This window comes from Tetrao urogallus (genome assembly GCF_951394365.1).
Source record: "Tetrao urogallus genome assembly, chromosome: 2".
In the NCBI taxonomy this organism is placed as follows: Eukaryota; Metazoa; Chordata; class Aves; order Galliformes; family Phasianidae; genus Tetrao; species Tetrao urogallus.
Genome location: NC_136814.1, coordinates 53,507,601 through 53,528,623, shown reverse-complemented (window position 1 = coordinate 53,528,623; position 21,023 = coordinate 53,507,601). Strand labels below are relative to the sequence as shown.

The following is a 21,023-nucleotide window of genomic DNA, read 5'->3' as shown; positions in this document are numbered from 1 at the left end:
AAACCAAAAATAACAGTACTTTATTTAATGATGTAATAATCACATATTGGCATAAACAGAGGACAACGGAAAGAAAAAAAAAAGCAAAAAAAGCTTTAATTCAAGGTACAGTTATCGCTGGGTCAGCAGAAAGAATCCTAAGGTTCTTTTAAATTTACATTTGTGTTGGTACCTTTTAAAATGAAGAATCAGGGAACAGCTTTAAAATCAGTCTGCATAGAGCTCTTGCTTCCCAATTCAGTTGCACTACTTTATAAATAGCAAACACAAGAGGCAGCCATGCTGCTGGAGATGCTTGTAAGGATACTGCATATGTCACTGCAGGGAAAACTGGTTATTTCAAATCTCCGCCTTAATGCTCCTCTCAGAAGCAATGTAGTAGCATACTCAACAGGACTGCACTCCTTTCGCATTTACTATACAGAACTCGATCAGGAGGATAGGTATTCCTATCATGCAGCTTTAAACACCATTTAAAAGACATTTAATTATCCTTATTCTAGCCAGGCACAAGAGGCATTTAGGATAAGGAAAAGAGGGCTCTGAAAAGGCAGCAGTGAAAGAAGCACACACAAAAAGATTGTTTACTTCTTTTCCCTAGGCACATAAGAAGTCTCTTAGCAGCTTGAAGCCCATTAAGTTTGCTTTGTGCAGATTTCTCTTGCTCTCATGAAAATGTAGCCTCTTTCTGCTTCTTGTAGAGATTTAGAGCAAAGCTAGATACTCAGATGCTGGCAAATGTCTTAGATAATCTAATATGAGATACTGTCAGAACAGATGGGCTACTGCAGCCAATCAAAATAGGTATTTGCATATTCGGTACAGTCATTAAGAACGTACAGTACGGTAAGAAAAATAATTTATTTTTGCTTTGCATCTTTTTTTTTCTTTCCTTTTTTTTTTTTTTTTTTAAGTATCAGTGTCTCTCTTGGGTTAAGAGAGAAAAAACCATCAAAGCAGACATTACGCATGTCTAATTTTGATATGTATACATAGGAGCTGTGACATCCCCAACGACAACTGTTAGCCATGAGTAACATCTGGTGATAAAAAATTGTGTACCAAGTTACATAAATAGCCACAAAGGTGGGGTACTTTTCCTACCACTCTGAAATACATATATATACATACAGGAGGGAACGAGACAGCTGGTGCAGAATGAAGCTGTAAGCACTGTGTATCTAATAAATACTGACCTGAGGCCTAGAGAACCTCATTTCAGCACATCATCTATTTGTATTCACAAGGGAAGCTAAAAGCAGTCCACTTCACAAGCAGCTTAACATACATGGATACCTTATGCTTGTTTAAAAAGTTACTGCTATGGAAGGCAACTGGCAAAGCAGGACAACACTGAACTTGCAAAACTCCTCCATCTTCCTTCCAAACCCAGTAATTTTAGAATGCACTACTGGAACATACTGTTGATTGCAAATATGAATTATACTTTAAAATGTGTGAAATACAAAATTAAAGCACAGTGTTATATCTAAAACCCCTGTGCTACTAATTAAGAGGCCAAAGACTCCTCATGCCAATCCAAGCCAAGCTCTGTTCCCGTATGCATGACTGTACCCACACTCCTGCTGTGCCTGAGCAGCTTGCTAATGAGGAAGCAAAGTGAGCGAGTGCAGGATGCTGCTGAGCACCAGCCCTTACCCTGTGCTTAATACCAGCACAGATGTAGCCTGGGTCCAGTCTAATGCAAGCATGGAAATGTAAATTGCCTCAACAGCACAAAAATTTGACAACCCTGGTTGCCAAGGGAGGGCAAAAGATCCCAGAGGTACAAAATACCGGCTAGATCCTGTCATTATTTGGATGCGTTTAGGGAAGGGGCTTTTCATGGTTGGCACTATTTTACTTTACAGTAACTAGAAAGAAAATTGTTTTTGTTTGTTTATTTTCCAAAAATTCTTGAAATCAAACTGCCTTTGGTGGCACTGCAGTTAGAAGATGGACAAACCAATTATATGAAGCAGCTCAATCTCTTAACTCAATATTACATCAAAATTGCTACCTTTATCAGAAAATCTCTGATTAAGTAACAGAGAAGTTACCAGATTTCCATAACACCAAAGTGCTGGAATTCACTTAGAGGTTTTAAAAATATATAATCCACGAAACCATCTAGTTGGAACACACAGCAACAACAAACAAACAAACGAAAACCAACCCTGCAGAAACAGACATCAGGATGCAGGTGCTAAACATGACTAAGTCAGAACTGGCTGCAATATGGAGGTGTATGGGAACAGCTGAGTCATGGTCTGAACCACTGACTGAACACCCAGAGAAAAGACCTTGGAATTGCCGTGAAGGCAATTCAAGAACCTGGCTCCACCCCTTAGGACCCCATTTTCAGGATGGACTGTCAGTGTTGAAGGATCTCTTGCTAGAGATCCCTCCTGTGTGGAGTCTTCCTGAGAGTCTTGATTTTTCAGATACAGGTGAACATCCTTTTTTTTTTTTTTGTAAAATCTTCTCGTTACATATATCTAAGAGTGGTCCTTGCTGCCTTTGTAAGCAATATGATAAATATGGCTGAAAACTGTTAATGTACTACTTGTTTGCATTTTATCTTGTGTCCATCAGCACTGTAGTCAGCACTACGTCCACCACAGGATACCTAAATCTAAGATTCCTTTCTTCTTCATTACGCTGCTTCCTGCTATACTGAAAATGTTGAAGTAATGTCTCAAGTCTTCCCTAACATGTGTTCAATACAGAGCCTGGCAGCAAAGGGCATCCAGTACCTGGAACCCAAGCAAAGTATACAGTATATTTAACATCTCTTGCGTGAGAACACAGAGAAAAGGTTCAAATGCATACCACAACTCCAAGCACTTGATTCAAGATAGGAAAACTGGTGCAACCTGCATGTGCCTGACTGGTGGTAAATGCATATGATGGGGACTGAGACCAATTCTACAAACTCGATGGAAAAAAGAACAGGTCTACAAGTAATCCCCAGGGGTGGGTACAGCTAAGGAAGGCTCCCTGTGACTCTAGCAGACCTAGTGGCACCAGCAGCTTGCTGCAGCAGAAAGGTCCTGTGCATTGAAAGGAGGACAGAAAACTGAGGATTTGAGAGGATAAAGTGTGTGCTGGTATCGCAGCTTGTATCAGTTGTTTCAACTAGTACGTAGAAACAATTCCTTTTCCCAGACTACTTCTGACTAATCATTTCTACTACACGCATTTGTCTCTTGTGCCATAGGCACATTCCTAGATTTGTTCCTTTCATCTCTTCTTCTCATGCCCCACCTTGCAATCTTCCAAACCTGGAGACCTGGCCAAGTTACTATTCAGCCACCACTACTTCACCAATGTTACAAAAAAAAAAAAAGTCAGAAGTGTTTTACCCTAGTTTTCATACCAAAGATTTTTAACAGATGCTTAAAAAGAAACAGACAAATACATCAGGTTCACAGTAATTTTAGGAATTTTGACTGTGCACCACGCATCTGTACTCTCACAGAGGGGAGAAAAATGTTGCAGAGGATCGTGCAATACTTTTCCACCCTGTTGGCTAAAAAACTACCCTGCAATCATCTTGCATATCTTCCCACAAGGGAAAATTCTGATGAAAATATAGAGAACTGGAAGTTTTATTGGTTCTGTTCATTTCACCAATTGAACATCCAGGCTCTGGTAAGCAATATATCCCTGAAAGACACCACTGTCTTTCATTCCCCATTATTCAAAAGCATATGATACTTGCTTATTCCAAAATACTCTGCTTGAATAGTACTGAAGACAAGCAAGGTGGACAAACTTCAAAACCAGTATCAGCTAAAAGGCAAAATAATGGGGAGTTTCTTTCCAAAGAATGTTCAAAGTTCTAATTTGAACCAAATGTCCACATTTTTTAGGATGTAATATTTTCTTCTATAACTTTTCAAGGGAGAAGTTCCAACAGTCCCAAGGGACACTGGCCGGTAACAACAGGGGTTCTGAGCTGAGCCACCAGAAAGCAAGTGAAGAGTTCATTCAGATGTTACCCCACAGTGACTGACAGGAGGCCTTACAAGTGGGAATCTCTTGTGATCTACTGAAAATGGGAGGCAGGGAAATATGCTGATGGGAAATAAGCACATGAGATCATTCTGATCCTCTAAAAAAGGGGAAGGGGAAAACACTAGATGGAGTAAAGAATAATGGCCCTAAATTATACCATACGGTGAGAAACAGTAATTAAATCACATGCAAAGCATGAACTTCTAAGACACCCTTTTAAAAATGAAAAAGAAACTTTCCTTAGAAGAAAAAGAAAGCAAGATGCCTGGCAGAGGAAGAAGATATCCAAAGGCAGAAAACTTGAAGCGTTTTTGAACCAGCTGTTTTCACAGAATCAAAGTGGCCTGGGTTGGAAGGGACCTCAAGGATCATGAATCTCCAACCCCCCTGCCACATGCAGGGCCACCAACCTCCCCATTTAATACTAGACCGGGCTGCCCAGGACTTCATCCAAACTGGCCTTGAACACCTCTAGGACGGGGCATCCAAACCTCACTGGACAGCCTCTTCCACCACCTCACCACTCTCATAGTAAAGAACTTCTCCCTGACATTCAAACTAGATCTTTCCTCCCCCAACTTCAAACCATTTCCCCTTGTCCTGCAGTTATCTTATCTACCCTTTCAAAGAGTTGATTCCCCTCCTGTTTGTAGGCTCCCTTTAGGTACTGAAAGGCTGCAATGAGGTCACTCTGCAGCCTTCTTTTCTCCAGACTGAACAAGCCCAGCTCCCCCAGCCTGTCTTTGTAGGGGAGGTGCTCCAGTTCTTTGATCATTGTGGCTCTCCTCTAGACTCTCTCCAACAGCTGTCCTTCTTGTACTGGGGGCTCCAGACCTGGACACAGTATTCCAGATGGGGCCTCACAAGAGCAGAATGGAGAGGGACAATCATCTCCCTGTCTCTGCTGTCCACTCCTCTTTTGATGGAGCCCAGGATACTATTTGCCTTTCGAGCTGCAAGAGCACACTGCTGGCTCACCTTAAGCTTTTCATCCATCAAGACCCCCAGGTCCTTATAGGCAGGGCTGCTCTCACGGGCTGCTCCTTCCAGTCTGTATAAATGCCTGGGATTCCTCTGGCCCAAGTGCAAAACCTTGCGCTTTGCTGTGTTGAACCTCATTAGGTTCACCCGGGCCCACCTTTCAAGCCTGTTGAGGTCCCTCTGAATGGCATCCCTTCCTTCCACTGTGTTAATCGCAAACTTGCTGAGGGTGCGCTCGATTCCATTATCAGGGTCATTGATGATGATGTTAGAGAGCACTGGTACCAAGACAGACCCCTGGGGGACACCACTCGATCCCGGCCTGGATATAGAACCATTAATCACCACCCTCTGTCTGCTGCCTTTTGACCAATTTTTTATCCATCAAGTGGTCCACACATCAAATCTACATCCCTCTAATTTGGAGATAAGGACGTGGTGGGGCACCAATTTTTTGTCATGAGGCACGATTACTGGAAGATGAACTGCACTGCGTCACAGAATAGATACTGTACTGTGGGACCTGCCTCTCCTGCAAGAGAGTGAGCCCTGATCAGCAGAAACCATTCAACGCTATCTGGGACTGCACAGATGCAGATCTCTGGAGAAACACTTGCAAGATGACTTGGTTGCTTCACAAACTGAAAGTCAGTCTGGGACAGATCCTAGAACACTAAATACAGAAAAGGGACCAGAGAAACAGGAAGGCAGTTGGCTGCTTTTATTTTGATCTGGAGAGCTGGAACACCTAAGGGAAGCTGAAGATTATCAACAGTTGAGAAATGAGCAAAGCCTGTGACAGGTTCTCCCATACATCTGCTCATCTGTACCAAAGAGAAGGGAAACACCTTGACTGAAGGGAGAACAGTGTTTGTATTAAAAGTAACACCTGAAGAAGAGAGCTAAAGGTGATGGATAATGCAAACAGAGCAGAGAAACTGAGATTGCACAAAAATGTAAACTAAAACATTAAAAAATAGCAAAGAAAGCTCCTTGGCCTTTCTGAAGCTTTGATCCAACACTGACTCAATTGACTCATTTATATAACTTTCTGTGTTCTACTGAACACTGAATACATATGTTCTATAAGACAAGATAATTCAGAAGTAGGAAAATCTGCTTTTTTTTTATTTTCTGTGTTAGACAGGAAAAGGATACTTTGTTCTTTCCTCTTATTCTGGTATTGCTCTGCTAAATAGCACTGAGATGCTCCTGCTGTTAGAAAATAACTCTCCAGAGAGTAACTCGCATACTGAAATGAGGAGGCACCTAATACTCATAATCTGCCTCAGAACCTCATGGTGCCTTTTATTGATATAGCATTTTTTGTGTTCAGCAGAGAGAGCTGTTCATTGCTGGAACACTCTTGTGACAACATGGCTGAATGTTGTACCAATAACTAAAACTAAGAATTTTTAAAGATATTTTCAGCATGTGTTTCATGAGCACTATTAATGATCCCTTTTGGTATGTTTGCCTAAATTCTGTGAGGGTACCGTGGCCACTGAGCTCATGCCAGCAATCAGCACACAGTTTCTCTTCTGTTTGGTCTTCCCTGTTCCAAAGAGGCCAAAGCAGCCAGGGGAGAACCCCAGCAGCTTGACCCAGCAGAAGCGCCTCCAGGCCCTCTAGCAAGAAAGAAAAATATTTCAGGCTTGGTTGAAGCTTTGAGGTTCTCTCAAGTTTCTGCTTCCTTCTGAAGAATAAACAAGAGGTAACAAGAATCTGCTGTATGTGTTGGTTATTCAGCCTGTGCACAGCAACTCTGATGTATCAAGGGATTTTAATCTTTGTGTAAATATTATAGCCATTCACAGCAATGCTTTAGAGGAGAAACAAAGAGATTTATTCAGCTGAAACCACAGGGAGAATGTCAATAGGCACAATGCAATTGCTTGATTTGGAGTTTAGTCCGGATCCTTGTTCCGATCAAATGAACTGTGGAATGTTTTAAAACAACTTGATGTTTGTTTTGGGACAGTGTAAGAGAAACAAGGAATGGACAGCTACAGAAATATTTGGGGAGTGACAGGGGAGGAAAGGCAGATAGAGCATTGAGCAAGGATGAGAGAGATGTAATTTATTCCCAGCCTTGCCAGTTGCCTGGTGGGTGATTCCAGCAAAGACACTTTGCTGCAGCATTCCTAGTTTCCCCATGAAGACCCTGATAACTGTTCTCTTTCCAAATACACTTTGTTTGTAGTGATAGAAATCAATATGCTAACAGGATGCAAACTACCATCAGAAAGATTTCCTGGCATATATTTTGTATTTTGCTGTCTGGACGCTACACAGATACCACAGAAGCAACATGAAACTACTTCAGGCCAACTTACACAGTAGGGCAGATGGCTAAAGCACTGTGTGCCTGACGGTTGTGGGCCAGTGAATTGGACAGAGAGAGCTCCTACAGTGAGATATTGTCAGCCCCAGTATTTCCGCAACTTCAAATAGGAGCCAAAGAAAACCTTCAAACAGTGCTACATGAAATGTGCTTAGTATGAAATGAAAGAACAAAATCAAGACCACAGAACCTGTCACCCTTTGCAAACAGACTGGCGAAAGTCACAAATTCTGAAGATATTCACTGAAGATTTCTTTTTAACATGGAAGCCAACTGCATTCTCAGTTCATTTCACCAGATGATCTTTTCAAGCACCATCAGTCTGAACAGTCACAAACATAACCTCCAAGCTTCAGAAACACTGTCAGCACGAAGTATTCTCCTCACCACAGAAGTATAGCTGTCGGTCATTTCAAAATTCACATGCCTGAGAGAGTGTCAGGAATCTCTGCAAGTGACAAAAGGTAGTTTGGAACAAAGAACTCTGCTCTGCTCTGCTTTTCTCTTTCTGCCCTCAAGGTAGGTTCTACCTATGTCATGGATAATCTCTACTGAAAAGTGAAAACTATGACCATGGTATGTATGCCATTTTCAGAATACCATGCTGGCCTCAGTAAGACTGCAACAATCCTGAAAATCTATAGTTGAAGCTATGCTCAGTGTCAATTTGGCATGTGAGTGGCACAAAGGTTTTTACGGAACGCAAGAGAAGTCATTTCATCTCAGCTCTAGATAAAGAGCAAAGAAATTGAGTTGAAAATGGAAAATGGAATATAAAAAGTATCCATCCGAAATAGGTAAGGGAAGATTAGGACTGCCTCTGCTATTCCTTAGCTAGCTGTAAACGTGCTGAGAAGTTACCTCATCAGAAGACCTAAAAGAGGAAAAAGTGATCTTTCAATAAGAACAATCTTATGTTATGTTTCATGTAGCTTTGTTTGCTTAAAACGAGCCTACTTTAGCTCTTGAGATTGCTTATAGCTGACTGCAAGGCTGATAAAATGCTATTCTCTCAGGGAAAAAATTCAGATTTCAACCTGAAGGAGGACTCTAGGTCTGGAAAGTGTCTCCTGCCAGGTAGCAAGGTCAACTGAGGGCAGCCACGTAGCAAGGTCCACTATGGACAGGAGAAGGGACTTCCACATTTCCAGGAAGAGTTCCTAATGGCAGGCAGCAAACAGTATCCATCCCACAAGAAGAAATGGACAAAGACACCTCATAGCTTTGGACAGGTCTCGGAGCAGCAGTTAGATACAAAATCATTATGTGAGATCCAGTGGTAACAACATTTAAAGCTACCACATGAAGATTCAATGCAGAGTTAAGATAAGCGAATTTTCTCTCTGGAGACAGAAGATTCTCGTGGCAGGGCACTGTTCATTACAGATGCTGATGGAGCACAGTTCCAGACACAAACTGCTCTTCACGTACTTGCTTATTTTCAGTCTCACTCTATGTTTAGCTCTCTATCTTCTTCAAACCCATCCAGAAACAGAAAAGCAAAATGTAATTTAAGAGATGCAAAATGCAAAGTACTGAAATATATTGAAAGAGTCAATACATGACTTCACATGTAAAAAAAAAAAAAAAAAAAAAAAAAAAAAAAAAAAAAAAAATTAAAGTTATGTTCTGCCAGGCTATTTTAAGATATTCTTTCTCTACTGCAGAAAGAGAGAAGGATGGAGCGGATGCAGAAGCTCATCATCTTCTCTATAAAGTCATCATTTGGGTAAAATGCAATATCTTAAAAAAAAAAAAAAAAAAAAAAAACCAAACAAACAGACAAAAAAAAACCCAACACCACTACTGTCTGCAAAAAGTGTGTGAAAGGCTACCCAAATTCAGACTATTTCATCAGCTCTGAATATCTTGCACACTATTAACTGTGAAAAGATTACAGACTGAGGTAGTGTCAATGTAACTGATTCAGCATTTTTCCTTTGATATATATGAAGTAGATAATGGTAACATGTAAATTATTTGAAATCAAATAATGTTGACATTTAAGTGGTTGCCAAATAGATCTAAACTAAACTGGAAGTTTTACAGATTTTCACTGTTGATGCAACTCTCAGCAGATCCAGGAAGGCATCAATGAATTGGTTTTCCCACTGGATAACTCTGCAAGCTGAAACACCTACCCACTTCAATTTTGCTCCCATTAACATCTTAGGGGAGTGGACCAAATCTCCATAAAGGCATTAAAGACCACAAAACTTACATCACTGTAGATTTCTACTGTACCAGTAAACCATTTTCCAAATACCACATTCCCTTCAGCAGAAGGAAGCCCACAGATAAAAGGCCCTTATTTCCAGGTGGCAAGGAGGCACCTGCTTATTTGGAACTGTAATTGGCTATCAGACTGTATTGGTTTCATGAGCACTGGTAATGTTATTAGTTGAGTAATGATAAGCAGTGACAATGAACAGTGGATGGAATACAGTTCTGATGAGCCATACCTAGCTCCTTTTGTATGTTGTCAGGGATTCCTGTTATAGTCTTTCTCCTTTTGACTTTCTTCGGCCGTCTTACCACCGTGTCTGTGTAAATTAGAGACCGCCGAATGCTGGCTTGGCGGTCGAAATTCTCCCCTAATACATGGTAAAATAAGCAAAGCAACATTACTTCCAAGCACGCTGACATCATGCACTTTCTTCCACTAGCTTTGTCGTAGAAATGAAAAAAAGGCATTAATAAATGATGTTAGCTTGATCCTACAGTGAAGGTTTACACTGAAGGAAAAGATACAGCACACTGTCACAGTAAGGTTTTAGACACATGTATACACTGCTCAGTACTGCAGGTTTCAAAAGGAATTTGACTTCCCCTGGGTCCAATTCACAGATGAAAGAAGCTAGAATTCTATAGGTGAACAGAATGCTTGCTTTAATTTGGCCCTCTAATTTGTGGGATTTGTGGGTTTGCTGGCTGCTTTTGTTGTTGTTTCTTTTTTTTTGGTGGTTGCAGGAGACGGAGGTTTTTTTGGTTTTTTGTTTTTTTTATTGTTTTTTTAAATATTGAGCTGTGGAAAAAGCAAATCTGTTCATGAAAATGAAAGACTGCAATGGTTTATAAAGGAACAGACATTGCTATTGGCAACAGCTACTACAATTTCCTTGCAGACCTCCATCATTAAATCAAATTTGTTTTCGTTCCAAGTTGCTCTGAACCTGTCAAGTGTACCATATTTTTGGTGGTGATCTCTTAACACAAATACAAATAAGTTCCATGGAGCATGCAGAGATCAAACCGGTTTTAGGAATATGAATACTTGATTATGAATATTTCAGTTAGAGTGGAAGCTGCTTAAAAACGAAATTTTATAAATGAATTTACATATATGCAATGGTAAGAGCTGAAAAAAATGTGTAAGTGCATGTTGCCAGATAAAACCTTATGATGACCATGGGCTGTATCCTGATGGGACCCAGAAGCACCACTATCATTAAGGTTGAGCAGCTATTCTTTAGGAATTCACTTTTGTTGAGAGGTTTATAGTTTGGCCATTTTACAAGTAACAAAATAAGATTTGCCCTCTAGACTGAGCTCAAACAATTCTCTACATTTCTAAAAATATACCCATCCCCAATCTCACACATAGTTTCCTTATGAGAAGTTAAACATTTTAAAGCAGTAACAAAACATCTAAAGTGTCCTTTAGATGACCTACTTAAAATTGACCTATCAAACAGAAAAAGTTTGATATGCATGTATATATTTTTGCCTTTTATGCTTTCTTGAAAATTCATGACCAAATTATTTACCTCTTAAAAGTGATGAATGCACAGTAACTAATATGTCATAAATATTATCCCCGGTAGACTACACATCAGTGTGATGTGTGTCATGCAGAGAGTGTAGAAAACTACTAAAACAGTTAAAGACACAGTCATAAGGTAAAGCATAGCATACGGAATAATGAAAATACAAGGAAAAATACAAAGCAGTTTCAACCACCATTTTGTAGATATAAAGACTGACTCTTTTTTAATGGGTCTTGTTCTCCAATGAAACGCACTTTGCTGGGCAGAATCCTTGCATCTACAAAGAACTGTCACTTTCATCTGAGTTTCTGACTGACTGAAATGAGGGCAGATTAAGGGAGAAGGAATCTCATGGGATCTGTGAGATATCGAGCTATGAATCCCATGGGCTTCACAGAAGCCCCAAAACACTGAGACAAAAAATCCAATGTCTGGAGCATTACTGCTATTATGATATTATCACCCATATGGAGTCTGAGTTGGGACTATTAGATAACCCTTTTATATAGGATAATAACTGGCCGCATTATAATGAATTTAAAGAATTCAAAAGACAATGTTTGGCATCTCTAAATACTGATCCATTCAAAGCCAGCAATTATGCCTGAGACAGTAAGGGGCAAGAAAACTAAAAATTGGCTTTGAATACTCCCAACTAAAATACTATGCAAAATGCTAAGTAAAGGGGTGCAAACAAGACGACGGTCTTTTATGCATGTTGGCACACCAACAGGATGACCTTGGGAAAAGTTATTGTGCCAGCTGATCTACACTAACTTCTCCCCCTGTGCTAACAAAGAGCTAACTCAACCAACCCTCCTTCAGATGGTTTCAAAATCGCTTTTTCAAAGACACTGTGCAAATTTATGGGATTTCAAAGTAGTTGCTTCAAAATCTCTAACAATCAAATTAAAAACATTTCAGTCTATGCTACTCTTCATAGTTATCCTGCTTTTAGAAAATACTGACCTTAACATATTATTTAAAGATACTTTTCTTCCATTGGGTTTGTAACAAATAGTCTAAACATTCCTCATCTAGTTTACTCAGTTCTCCCTCACATTTAGTCAGTTTTCTTGGATTCACTGGAAATATTTAAGTATGCGTTTAAATCTCACTGAAGTCAACCAAGCAGGACTTAAGCAAATGCTTAAACGTTTTCCAGGATCCAGCCTGCTGCCTATCAGCTCCACCACCACCAGACTCCTCCATCTGGAAAGAAAGTTAGTTCCAGAAAACCCAGTACAGGAGACACCATTACACATCTTTTAACCCACAGGATAATGTAAAAGCAAAGACTGGCCACCACTGAAAATTCAGCCCAACTCCTTCAGGCCAGAATAAGCTCAGCCCAGCCACCCTCAAAGACTGAAACATCCTACAAAATGAATGTCTAGTCAGCAGCTTGTCAGCCTAATGCAATGCTCCTGCACCTTCAGGCTGTCCAAAAGACTTTTACTACCCCTGCATTAGCTGCAATCTGCTTAGCAAGGACCCCCAAAAGCTGAAGTAGCGGAGCATTTGTTGCACAGCCACGTGACAGGCCATTGTAGCAGGATCATTACTAATGGTCTGCTGAAAATGCTGTCACCTCTTCTGAGGTTCACGTTTTATTTAATGCCAGGAGTAATAAATGGAAATGTTTTGACCTCTCTTCTGGGAGAGTAAGAAAAAGAGCAAGCAAAGGAAAAAGCCGAATCAAAACAAAAACCAGCTATGGTTTGTTCCTCAGCACATTTAACAAATGGCACAGAATTTTTGGTCTTTTTTTTTTTTTTTTTTTTCCTGCCTCACATAGTAACATAAGGAACTTCACAAAATACAACTACTCACAGTGTGGGAGGGCAGAGGAGGGGAGCAGATTGCAACTTTTTAAAGGGGAACAAGGACAGCAGCTTTTTTTGTATGTGTGTGGGGCTCAGTCTGTTTTTGTCACTTGTCTTGATGCAAAGCAGCAATACAGCTATTTCAAGGCAAAAGGAAACTGGTTTCCAGAGACCAGCTCTCATACTGAAAGAATAGTCTTCCTTCCCCATCCTTGCTTTGTATGCCTTCCTACTATCCTGATTTTAAGGAATGAATGCCACACAACACATTCCAGGAAGTGTAATAAACGTGTACTATTTTCACCAGAAAAGTTGAGAACTGCTGCACTTGCTGGGGGCAAGCCAACTCATGCAAGGGGCACAAGGCTTGCCACAACATTTGAATTAATCTGGTTGAAATTCTAAGTGTAACTTATGCTAATGCATTCATATTTCCTGAATGTTTCCTGTGACACTGAATTAAATTCAGGACAGCTATTTGATCTCTTTCACCCCATTTTTCTTTCCATCTATTTACTTCACCCATATATTTTCATTACACAGGGTCATTAAATGAAATGGCAGATTACCCATTCTGTAAGTAAACCGTCTTCCTGCTGTTGCTACATCAAAACCATGCTCAAAGTTCATTGATTACGTCCGATAATTCACTCTTCCCACAACTCTGCCTTCTACACCTGTATCCTACATTTCCTAGATAACACAAACAACTCTAGTTACATTTCAGCACTGCATGTTTTCCTTCTATTCATTTTCCAGAGGTGGAGTGTTCATAATCTTCCACTGCTCTCAAGTATTTCCTACTGTCTACTTAAGGAAACATTTCTTACTGATTTTTCAGAGCTCTCTGATGTTTATCACTGGCCTTAAACTACATCTTAAAACTTAATCACACACCTTAGTATGAGAAGTAGTGCTCCACTGCTAACAAAACAATAATTTATAAAAATACTTGTGGGGGGGAAAAAAAAAAAAAAAAAAGATAATCACATAGAAAAAGAGAATTCCTAACTTACTTTCAAAACAAAACTGAACATAGCAAGTTATTGATTGTAAGAGTGAGCATGAAGCCAGAGAACACCATATGGCATTTGAATTAAATTGGATATTGAATATCATCCCAGTTTTGGCAGGCAAATGGTCAATTATTTGAATTAACTAATAATAAACAATCTTGATACTGTACAGAGACAGAGAGATTATTAAATCAAAGTGATTATTCAATCTTTCATACAAATTCTATTTACACACATCAAAATATCTATGCAACGTTAGACTTCATTGTAATTTAAGTTTCACTGAGTAGGAATTCTGCAACAGTGAAACCAAAGAGCATTTTGAAAATGGAGAATCAATATACAGCTTGCATGCAGAAAATGTGGGCTACTGTCATGTAAGTTGATTGTCATACCAAGTGTCTCAATTGAGGACAGCCTCATTAACCTTCTGTTCTTTCCCTACTCTCCTCGACACCTAAACCTCTTATTTTTGATGAAAATGAGGCTCAAGAATTCTCTTCTCAAATTTTGTAACATTTAGTTTTCAAGATACAGAAGTCTCTGATAACCTTCCTTAAATAAAGATCCTAGAAGAAAATCCTGAATATCATTAATATTTTACAAAACATGATTTTCCATTATTTATCTTTAATGAAGCCTACGGTAACAGTAATTTGTCAATCATCTTGTATTTAATGAGTATCTAATTTTGTTTCAAGCCCACATTGTGTAGACTAACTTCATTAATGTTCATTTTAAGGAATTTCGAGTTTTTCTCATTAAGTGCAGACAAAGACTATTAAATGCAAAATATTGTTTTCACAGAAAGGTGCAAGAAGTAACTTCAAATTCATGCCTCAAATATGGAACATTTGAGTGTTAAAATACCACCTAATGGGTCTCCTATAATCCCTCCCCTCCCTAACCAGCATAATACAATTTCTAAAGTGAAAAGCCTACCAGTCACATTAATAGGAACCACATCTGTTTGGACTGCCTGTGCTTGCTGTCTCATCTTCTCTTCTGGTGTTGGCAGTGGAAGCGACTTAGTCCAGTTGGTTTGTGTGTTGATATCTGATAACTCACTTGAAACTGGGGTTTTAGGCCTTTTGATGGTGATAAGCTTTTCTTCTTCTGGGGAAGAGACAGAACACTGCAAATAGACATACATGCAACAGTGTTAGTTCTCGACTGGAAAAACAGAGGACTAAGTATTAAGGTACTGCTGCTGCAGTCAGCATGATGGCTTGTGGATACACCCTCACAAATAACACACACTAATTTACAAGTAACTTTTTAAAACAAATGAAAAACCAACAACTGCCAAAAATCCAACAGCAAGCAAAAAATAAAAACAAAACAGAGGAAAAACAACTCTAGACTGGATTTACCCATGACATCTGATCAGGTTTAGAACCATATAAATGAAGGAGGAGCAAAGCACAGTAAATAATTATCTTACACGTTTACATTGTTCCTTCAGCAACCAACCCCTCTCACTTTTAGAAATAATGAATAGAGCTTTACCTCCCCTTCCTCTCTTCTCCGCAGTGTCCCATTGGAAAGATGAGGTTGAGCTCTGCTATGATGTAGCTATACTAAGCTATGAGGTGGGTAAGGAAGACATCTATTAGGAAGAGACACATTTGGGGAGAGCTCTGTAAATGATTCAGCCAATACACTTAACGTAACCATCAGCCAGGGATCAGTGTGGAAAAGTGTTGGCTTTGGAGAAATTCAAGATTTGCTTGTTTTTAAAGGATGAAGTGGTTAAAAGTATTAGTATACATACAATGGCCATTTTTAAAGTTGCTCCTTAGCAAAAGTGTTAGATATCACATCTATGACGGATATTTTTCTTCAAATAAATGAATAAAACCTTTCTGCATCAGAAAAAGAGGTTGCAACAGCTTGTACAAATCCTTCCACCAGCCAAACTTATAATGCCAAAAAAGACACTTCCTTTAGGGGAGCAAATCTGTTTTCATTGCAAAGGGACCTCAGGTTATCCCAAGAACAGCAGAGGAAGAAATACCTGGAGGAAAAAGAAGCTCCTCTTCCTCCTGCCTACGGATACAACAAGGAAGAGAACAAACACTTCTGAGTGTGGAGGCGGTAGGGACAGCAGAGACCTCTGAAGCTGTTTATCACGCCCATTTCAGAGCTGGTTGCCCTGGCTGCTCTGCAAGGTGGAATCTGCCCTCTGCCCCCAAACCAGGTTCCTTACCACCACCTTCTCTTTGTTTCTCCCACTGCCTGCAGAATATTACCCAAAATGGGGCTGCTGGCACTGGATTGCCAATCTCCCCACAGTTATTCCCTCTGCTTGAGAGAGGTGTAACTGCTGTTTGTAACAGACGGACTTTCTCTGTCATTATTGTCTAAGTGATTTGCTCTCTCTTGAAGCTGAGTGGCACACAAAGGCGTGACGAAACACCACGCTGCAACCACTGTTTATCATTCCTGATTTTAATTTTCTCCTTGTCATCATGAGAAGTTCCCACTGTTTATAAATAACCATTTATTCACACCACTGTGCACTGTCAATTCTTTCAGACTGGACCCAACATTTCATTACAGATCAATAAATCAAAGCAGATTCCAGGCAAAAAGTAAATTAAAATATATATATATATATATATATATATATATATATATATATATATATATATATTATATATACATATATATATATATGGAATCCCTTCAGGTAATAATAATAATACACAAACATAATGTGAATGTTTCTTTTTTTATGTGTGTCTGTGTGCATACATTGTTTATAAATGTACATGGTGCAGGCACACTTAAAGTACTTACACACAAATGGAAGTGCTTTCCCATTTCAAATCACTCACATTTATAAAAACCTCCACTAGCTCGAGCAATGTGAGAGAGAAACGCCACTGCAGATGGGAAAGCTGCCTCCAGGCTGTGCCTCCTCCAGTTTGTTCCACAACAGCTCAGAGCAAAAAAGGCACTGCAACCCACATCTGTGTGGTAGCCCACATGGGGCATCACTGGTGTTAGAGATGTGCGTGTAAGCACTCAAAGGACTAATCAGAAGATGGAGAGGAGAAATATCATCTTCCCTCTTGCACAAATAGCTCTGTCTGCATCAGCACAGCAAGGAAGGCACTGCAAGGCTGGCTTTGCAGTTTGTGAGCTGCAGCCACCTGCGGATGCTCTGCTGTGGGTGACAGCATCAACATCAGTGACAGTCATGTTCAGACAGTGCCAGTGCAATGCCAGGTCTCAGCTGTCAGTCACAGTCACCAGGGGCTACTCCAAAATGTCAGGTGACAGAGATACGGGTTACAAAGCTACCCTTCCTTCCCCAACAGAAATACAGAATACTAAAAGAAAAACTGGGGGACTGAAGCACTGACTACGAGGGAATCCTAGTTATACAAAAAAGCATGGAATAACCATCAGAAATTTTACAGAATTAAAAGGCCAGAAAACTGAGGAAGCACAGAGGAAAGAGGACAGAAACTGATCGGTACAGTAAGTACGTAATGAATGAAAAGCAATTGATAACTCAGTTGTGCAGCTGTGGCCAAGCACTGCTTCAGAAAAGATGACTGCTTTTGGACAGTGGTGTATATTTCTGCAAAAAGAATTCAGTAGGAGAGCTGCTGGTTTTGAGTGTGGGAAGGAGTGTTAGTGTTTCATCTGCAGGTACGCTTTCTGTGGTTTCTGGATAAGCATGACTATCTCTACTCAAATACCTTCTCCCAAAGTACTCACAGTGCTAGTGGTACATTTACTTGCTTTTTGATGTAAAGATTCTTTCAAAGGGCAGCATAGGTCAAAAGCCATACTTAAATGTCCTGTGCAGAGTAGAAAGTAACTCATTTTTCAACTTTCTTCACACAAATTTCTTATCTAATTTTCTAGCTATGACAAAATTAGAAAAGAGAGGAAAAAAATATTTTATACTTCATGTGCCTTTGTGAAAGTTACATATTTTTAGAAAATGCACCCAGATTTACAATACAGAACTTTGCAGGAAGATTCAACAGATTGCTGCTGTACAGACAGAAATGTCTTTTGAAGTGAGGTCTGCTATATGAGAAATAGCACTGGACAGTGTTTTGAGATCACACTATCTGCTCAGCAAATCTCAGCATAAACACTGCTTTTCACAGAACAGTTTGCACCCCTCTCATTTTTAAAGCATCTCCTACTCAAAACAATGTTATGGTTTGATTTACATGATCAAATTTTTACGCAGTTTCCAAATGGGATGCTTCACCCACCTCCTCTAAGAAATCCATTGGATTGGTGCACTTTAATGGATCAGGGAAGAAGGGAAGGTCCGGAACACTGGACCTTGCTGTCTTTTCACAAACATGCTCTAGAGGGGAAAAAGCCTGAACTTTCTAAGGAGAAGCTGAAATGAGAATGCAGGACAGAACGGCTCATGAATACACCACAGTCAGAGGGGAGCTACTTGGTTCACAAAGCTAGAGCCCCTTCACTGCCTTGCTGACTTCTTGTCCCCTGTCCACTCAGGCACTGTGACACATAACAGCTTCATTGCCTGAGCACACTCATGCTGCTTGAGAGGTCCCAGCTGACAAGTGATGCCACGCTGCGCATCTCACAGCATGTCCTGCCCCAGGTTCCTGTTTATTCTTAGCCTTTGTATATTGCAATGGTTTGTACTACACTGTCTGAAAAGACAGGACCTCCAGAAGAAAAAACAATCCATACAAGTCTTACTTTTAAGCAAAGGACCTTAAAACTTGTAGGCATGTCATTTTCCTCACTGTCCATCACAACCATTCTCAAAATTAGAAATTTTCTGAAAAACAAAGTTGAGAAAAAATTCTATGCTGCTGTGGATGAGAGCCAAAGCAATTGAGTCATCTATTCATCTCTCTCAACACCCTATTTCCTCTCCAGCCTTTGATGGCTTTGAGCTCTTTTTCTCACAAACACGTTTTCTTCTTTGAACTGCTGTCTCAACTGTATGGGAACTGCTGAGTCATGGCCTGAACCTCTGATTGATCACCTGAGACAAGCAATGAGTCAGCCACAGGAGCACAGGTGAAGGCAATTCACCTGTGCTGCTGGAAGGGGTGGAGCATGGCTCCACCTCTCCTAGACCCATTTAAGATCTGGCTACCAGTGGGGAAGGATCTCTTCTGAAGACCCAGTCTGCTGGAGTTTTGTAAGTGAGCCCAGGATATGGGTAAGGTTTCTATCTATTCTCTTTGTTATCATAATCTGCTTTGCCTAACTCTCTTGTTTATTTCAGCATTATCAGCACTAAAAAAAAAGGCAAAGCAGTATAAAATGCCTATGCTGATTACACGTGTACTCACTCATAATCACAGCCAAGGGGTGGGGGAACCAGTTGAGGGCATCACAGTCTGGAGGCACCTCCAGGTATGCCAGCAACAGCAAGGCTCATAGACATTCACACTTCCAACCTGAACACTCGCTTCTTCAGCCCCTCTCAAAACTAAGCCGAATTTTTACATCACATCACTTCAAGTCCCTCAAGCTAATACAGTTAATGCATTTGTTTTCACTGTACATTCTAAACAATTTCTTGCAGATATTAAAGAAACAATTTGGTTTGGGTGAACACAGTGTCAAAAGTACACATTTTTTTGCCCCATAAATAAGCAAAGGAGCTGTTTTGTTAACCAGAATTAAAAGACTATCAAAACAAAGTTCATAACTCAAGTAACAGTATCTAGGGAAAAATACCATGAGATTTTTCATAGATGGAATAAAGACATGATACAGCACGTGCCTGCGAGCAAGTACTCTCTATAGCTCATGTTCATCATTTAGAAGCTATGTTACTCCAATTAGGAAACTTTTTCCTTGGCTAATTAAAAAAACCACCACACAGCCAAATAAAAAAAACACAGTGTTCACTGGGGAAGGAGTTTCAAAGGAGGCAAATGTTAATAGACCAAAAGTAATTAAAAGCAACTAAAAGATATTGGACTGCAGACAAAAAGGGAATAATGAAGAAAAATGCAGGAAACAAACTTGGCATGGCATTTTTCTGTTGAGCAGTTGGTTTTTCTACATTTAATCAATTTTTAACAGAGAACAACTGAAAGCTAAGGGCAGAATGTAAAGATTGCTTATGTGCTAAATGCTACAAGTAACATCAAGCTGCAGATGAGACAGCTAGATGGTCCCATTTGTGGACAAAGTACCTTGTTGCTCCGGGGAACCAAGTTACAGCAGGCGCTAATGCAAGACTGAGAGATGCAGTCTAACAGACTAGACTGTTGAGTGAGACAAAAAGAAAGAAAATGAGTGATAAAAAGGCAAGGAAGGAAGAATGAGGGGAGAAAAAATAAACACACACACACAAAAGACAAATACACTTAAAATACACAATGTATATATTTCAGAACGTAAAGGAACCAGTGTTTGAAAGTGACATCTCAGTATATCCCTGACCAGTACTGAAGGACAGCAACACTTTTCAAGTAGTGTCACCAATGGTGGTATGTAAGAGGTGACAAAGGAGGACACTGGTTACAGTACTGAGATGTAAAATCCAGGCAAACCAATTTAATCACCAACAAACTCAATTAGGATCAGCAGAAATACACTGAAATGGGGATTGGATTGTGCTCCATTAATGCAACTTACATGAATCAAGCTAAGAGTAAAAGGGTAGTTCCAAGAAGTTTGCTTTATATAAACTAACACTCAAGGCATTTCAAGTTTCCATGTTTTCTCCTTCTGTCTGCTTGCTTTTTGGGTTGGGCTAACTAGCCTGTTTTTGCTTTGAAACAATAACACTTAAACATCTTTTAAGAACTGCGTGCTTTGTAGTATGAATATCACCCTGTGGTAACCGACACTCACCTCCACAAAAGAGTATTTGTGGATGTAGGTCTTCTCTTGTGTGATCTAAGCCATGGTTTCACATTATGTCTCCAGTGAAGACAGACAAGTGGAATATTTGTCTTTTTTTTTTTTTTTTTTTTTTAGTAGATAAAAATGAGTGTGGAAAGACAGCTTCCTTTGTGAAAGCTCCATGCAGTAAAACAGAGGTTTTATCAAACACAGCAAATAGGTCAACTTAGAAGTAAATTCACAA

General features: G+C 39.8%; 1 protein-coding gene across 1 annotated transcript in view; it reads right to left on the bottom strand.

Annotated features, from left to right (window-relative positions):
• The window catches only part of NHSL1 (NHS like 1), a gene marked incomplete at both ends in the record, with an annotated part of 162,663 nt that overhangs the window by 8,902 nt on the left and 132,738 nt on the right, over window positions 1–21,023 (bottom strand). Inside the window, 3 exons of the mRNA XM_079550104.1 lie at window positions 9,808–9,939; window positions 14,897–15,089; window positions 20,125–20,196. Coding sequence (XP_079406230.1) covers window positions 9,808–9,939; window positions 14,897–15,089; window positions 20,125–20,196 — 397 coding nt within the window. The remainder of the gene's footprint in view (window positions 1–9,807; window positions 9,940–14,896; window positions 15,090–20,124; window positions 20,197–21,023) is intronic.